The sequence below is a fragment of the Raphanus sativus genome, chromosome 2 (assembly GCF_000801105.2).
Source record: "Raphanus sativus cultivar WK10039 chromosome 2, ASM80110v3, whole genome shotgun sequence".
NCBI classification, from domain to species: Eukaryota; Viridiplantae; Streptophyta; class Magnoliopsida; order Brassicales; family Brassicaceae; genus Raphanus; species Raphanus sativus.
In genome coordinates this window covers 15,123,842-15,128,965 of record NC_079512.1, presented here as the reverse complement: position 1 = coordinate 15,128,965, position 5,124 = coordinate 15,123,842, and the positions used below count along the sequence as shown (strand labels likewise).

Here is a 5,124-nt window from a genome sequence, read left to right as displayed (position 1 = left end):
GGCCAAACTCCAACCTATATAAGGAGAGCCTTGTTTGCTTATGAATAACATCTCATTCTTTCACAAACAAAGCATCCGATCTCTCTTTCTCTCTCTCTCTGGTTCGATTAGTTCTTAAGCAAGAACACTAGGATTAGAACACGTTATCAGCACGATCTTGCTCAAGATCAACCAACTCGGAGACCATCATAAACCCTAGCCGCCGCCAACCACTTCTCTCTCTAAGATCTTTTACATTCAGTTGTTTCTTAGATCTTAAACTAATCATACTTTGAATCCTTTCTTTGTTTGATTGATTAAGGTTTCTTAGAAAGGAACAAAGGAGAAGAATCGGCAAAGTAAAAGGTTAGATCTCAAAACCCTAATTTTTACTTGCAACTCAAGTTTTTTTTCGGTTTCATCTTTCTTATTTTGAATCCGATTTTTAAAAGTTGATCTAGTTCTTGTTTAAAAAAACTTATAAATCTATTTTATTAAATCTTATAAACTCTATTAGATCATATTTGATCAGATCCGAAATTCTAAACCTAAACCCTAAAATTTCGGATCTCAAAACCCTAAAATCCCTCATAACTTCAGTTTTGTATTAGACAACAAGCGATACCCCTTTTAAGGATGACACGCTATATGTCTAAATCAAAACATAAGTCTATGTTTAACCAAAACATAAAATCTGATTTGAATCTTTAAAATCTAATCCTTAAAGTTATTATCAGATTAAAAAGAAATTTAAATCATAAGAAAATTCTAAGCATGTGATAACATGACTTTTATTTTGTAAAAGACAACAAGTGATACCCCTTATTAAAGGATGATACGCTATATGTCTAAAACAAAATTAGTCTTATGTTTCCACATTTTTGATCAATGATCCACACCATTGTGTGGTTAGATCTTGAATTTTTAGTCAATGATCCATACTACTTAGTATGGCTAGACAATAAGGTCAATGATAGACCATGGTCGATGATGTGTACCTTCCGGTACGACTAGACCACATGCCGTATTGGTCGATGAAGTACCTTCCGGTACAGCTAGCCCACAGGCTGCATGAGTCAATGAAGTGTACCCTAGGTACGACCAAGACCATGCCCTCATCCATCTTATTTTTTAAAAGCAAGTTGATGGATGAATTATAAGAAAATAAAATTTTCTAAAGACCTAAACACTCTGATCTTTTTTTCAGATGGCCAAAATCGCAAATTTGGATTTTTCACCTCTAACTGTGAGGGGTGACAATTACCTACAATGGGCACTAGATGTCGAGATTTCTCTTGGAGCCAAAGGCCTAGAGCATTGTATTGTTCCTCAGAACAAAGCTACTAAGAAAGAGAACTCTAAGACCCTCATGCTCATCCGTCATCACATTCAGATGAGATATGATCACCAGAAGACCTTGATTCTTCCGGGTGCCACCTATGAGTGGCTTCATCTCAGGATTCAAGACTTTAAGTCTGTGAATGAGTACAACTCAGCCATGTTTAAGATAGTCTCAAAACTGAGGCTGTGCGGCGAGACTGTAACTGATAAGCAGTTGTTGGAAAAGACTTTCCAGACAATGTCCTCAAGCAATTTGTTGCTTCAGCAACAATACAGACAGAAAGGTTTTAAGACCTATAGTGAGCTCATCTCATGTCTATTGCTTGCAGAACAGAACAACGAGCTGCTCTTGAAGAACAGTGAGCTTAGACCACCTGGATCTAAGCCTGTCCCTGAGGCAAATCATACCTAAAATGAGCCTGATGATGGTGCTGAAGCCAACCATGTCCGATATGACCATAAGGGCCGCGGATCCTCATATGGAAGAGGACGTGGCCGTAGAGGTCATGGGCGAGGACGTGGACAAGGTGGCAACAGCACAGGGCGCAACACCCCTTATGACCGTCCAAACCAGTCCAATAATGGACAAGGTAAAAGCAGAGGCAATGGGACTTCTTCAAAGCCACAGAATCCTGCAAGCTCACCTTGCCATAGATGCGGAATGATGAATCATTGGGCAAAGAATTGCCGCACAGCCAAGCATCTGGTCGACCTCTATCAAGAGAGTCTTAAGGGCAAGAATCCGGAAGCACACATGGTGTACAAGGATGGTGAGGACGATTTTGATCATGACAAGGACGACCTCATGGACTTTGAGACTTCAGACATACTCACTATGCTGAATGATGATCCAGTCGAATAATGTGATGCATCAAACGATTTGTGTTTGAATGCTTTTGGTGTTTTTAGGCTTTGAGAATTTTTTTTAAAGTGCTTTTGCATTCTAAGTTTTATTTTAAGAATAAACTATGTTTACTTTCATTTTCAATAATAATATGAATGATTCAGATTATATTTTTATTGTCTAGAATGAAAGGAAGTATGGACACACCTGTGGTTGATAGTGGGACAAGCCACACGATTCTTAAAGATAAGAAATTCTTTGTTAATCTAACATTGAAAGATGCCAATGTGAGCACAATAGCTGGTGTATCATCACTAATCAAAGGCCACGGCCAAGCTTATGTCTTGTTACCAAATGGGACACATCTAGAAATAGATGAAGCATTGTATTCTCCAAACTCTAAAAGAAGCCTGTTGAGCTTTAAAGACATTCGCAAGAATGGTCTTCATATTCAAACGAGTGGAGAAGGAGCCAAAGAGTTCTTAAACATCTTTGAGCTCGACCAAGACCATAAGAAGGTCTTGGAAATGATACCAGCTGTATCCACTGGTCTTTACCATGCTCAGATCAGTGCGGTCGAAGCCAATGCTATAACAATAAGCAAAGAGTCAAGGAGAACTTTGCTTTGTGGCACGACCGGCTAGGGCATCCAGGAACATCTATGATGCGTAGACTTATTCTAAATTCTAATGGTCATAACCTTAAAGGTAGACGAGTTGTTCCTAAGATCCATACATGTGTACCTTGTGCACAAGGAAAACTCCAAGTCCGACCATCACCAGTCAAAGTGACAAAGGAAACCATAGGTTTTCTGGAAAGAATACAAGGTGACATCTGTGGACCAATACACCCACCAAGTGGGACGTTTAGGTACTTCATGGTACTCATTGATGCGTCCACAAGATGGTCCCATGTGTGCCTATTATCCACACGGTATCTAGCCTTAGCTAGACTTCTTGCTCAAATCATCAGATTGAAAGCACACTTTCCAGACTTTCCTTTGAAGACTATACGTCTTGATAATGCTGGTGAATTCACTTCCCAAGCCTTTTATGAGTATTGTATGTCCATGGGGGTGACAATTGAACACTCCATGGCACATGTCCATACACAGAACGGCCTAGCCGAGTCCTTTATCAAAAGGATTCAGATGATTGCTAGACCTTTACTCATGAAAAGTAATCTTCCAGTCACAGCTTGGGGACATGCAGTATTGCATGCTGCGGAATTAATACGCATCAGACCATCTAGTGAACATAGATATTCACCATCCCAGCTCCTCATGGGTCGAGAGCCAGACATCTCCCATCTTAAGACTTTTGGATGTGCTGTTTATTATCCAATAGCTCCACCACAAAGAACAAAGATGGGAGCTCAGAGAAGGATGGGAATATATGTTGGATATGATTCTCCCTCAATTATAAAATACCTCGAGCCAACCACGGGTGATTTATTTAAGGCCAGGTATGCAGATTGCCATTTTGTGGAATCTGAGTATCCAACATTGGGAGGAAATAATAGCAAGCTGGTAAAGAAATTACATGGAATCATACATCCCAAGCATGGCAAGATCCTCGAATTCAAGTCTGTGATCTTGAAGTTCAGAAGATTATACATCTTCAAGAGCTAGCTAATAAAATGCCAGATTCCTTTGCTGACCCAAATAGAATGACCAAGTCATATATACCAGCTGCTAATGCACCAAATAAGAATGATGTCCAAAAGGGGACAAAATCAAGTTGCTACAGAGTCTAAGACACGCTGAAACGTGGTAGACCAATTGGTTCCAAAGATAAGAACCGCATAAGTAAAAAGGTGCTAAACAGACCGTGGGCGAGGGGGTGAAGGAGCTGGTCGATGTGGTCGATCCGTCCGTCCAAAAGGACCGGGAGATGGACGAACCAACGTCCGGACATGGGCCGGGCGTACCCAGCATCCTCAGACATGAACATTGGCATGGTTGCTAAAGGGCCTAATGAGATTTGGGACGCCAAAACTCAGGGTTCTGAACCACCTGACAATGAAGAGATCTCTATAAACTATGTCATGTGGGAAAACAATGGAACAGAAAACATGTCGACATGGATGATTTATTTGCATATCATGTAGCACTTGAGATCATTGAAAATGATGAGGATCTAGAACCCACGTCCCATTTATGAATGCATGCAAAGAAAAGATTGGCTTAAGTGGAAAAAGCCATAAACGTGGAGTTAAACTCTTTCAAGAAAGAGAGGTGTTTTTGGACCAATACTCCTAACACCACACAATCTAAAACCAGTGGTTACAAATGGGTTTGTGAGAAAGAGAAATGAGAATGGTGAAAGTCGTGAGGTATAAGGCCCGACTTGTTGCAACAAGGATTCTCACAGAGACCAGGAATCGATTATGAGGAGACTTATTTTCCCGTGTGGATGCAACAACATTCAGATTCCTTATAAGTCTGGCCATAAGAGAAAATCTTGATTTACGGTTAATGGATGTAGTAACCGCATATCTTTATGGACCACTGGACAATGACATATACATGAAAGTACCAGATGTATTGTAAAATACAAGGATGCAAAGGTCTCCTGAGAACAGCATTGCATAAGCTTAACAAAGCTTTGTACGGATTAAAACAATCTGGTCGTATGTGGTACACAACAGATTGAGTGAGTACTTACTGAAAGAAGGCTACAAGAATGATCAAGTAAGCCCCATGTATATTCATTAAGAAATCCGGCCAAGGCTATGTGATCATAGCCTGTGTATGTTGATGATCTAAACATACTTGGAAACGGCCAAAAGATTTCCCAAACAGTTGAATATCTCAAGAAAGAATTTGAGATGAAAGATTTGGGAAAAACCAAGTTTTGCTTGGACTACAGATTGAACATCTTAAAGATGGAATCCTTGTGCATAAAAGACCTATACTGAAAAGGTTCTTAAAAGGTCAACATGGATAAGTGTCATCCACT

The 5,124-nt window shown here is 40.0% G+C and overlaps 1 protein-coding gene across 1 annotated transcript; it reads left to right on the top strand.

Moving 5' to 3' along the window:
- The first annotated feature begins 959 nt into the window (after positions 1-959).
- LOC108832412 (uncharacterized) lies at positions 960-2,182 on the top strand. Its single transcript, XM_018605902.1, has 4 exons — positions 960-1,028; positions 1,187-1,604; positions 1,650-1,717; positions 1,784-2,182. The coding sequence occupies exons 1-4, from the start codon at positions 960-962 to the stop codon at positions 2,180-2,182; spliced, it is 954 nt and encodes a 317-aa protein (XP_018461404.1).
- Positions 2,183-5,124: the final 2,942 nt, after the last annotated feature.

Coding starts and splice junctions, on each gene's coding strand:
- LOC108832412 (XM_018605902.1), top strand. CDS start 960: ATGGTCGATGATGTGTACCTTCCGGTACGACTAGACCACATGCCGTAT. Junction 1,029..1,186: donor GGTCGATGAAGTACCTTCCG/GTACAGCTAGCC, acceptor TCTTTTTTTCAG/ATGGCCAAAATCGCAAATTT. Junction 1,605..1,649: donor GCAACAATACAGACAGAAAG/GTTTTAAGACCT, acceptor TATTGCTTGCAG/AACAGAACAACGAGCTGCTC.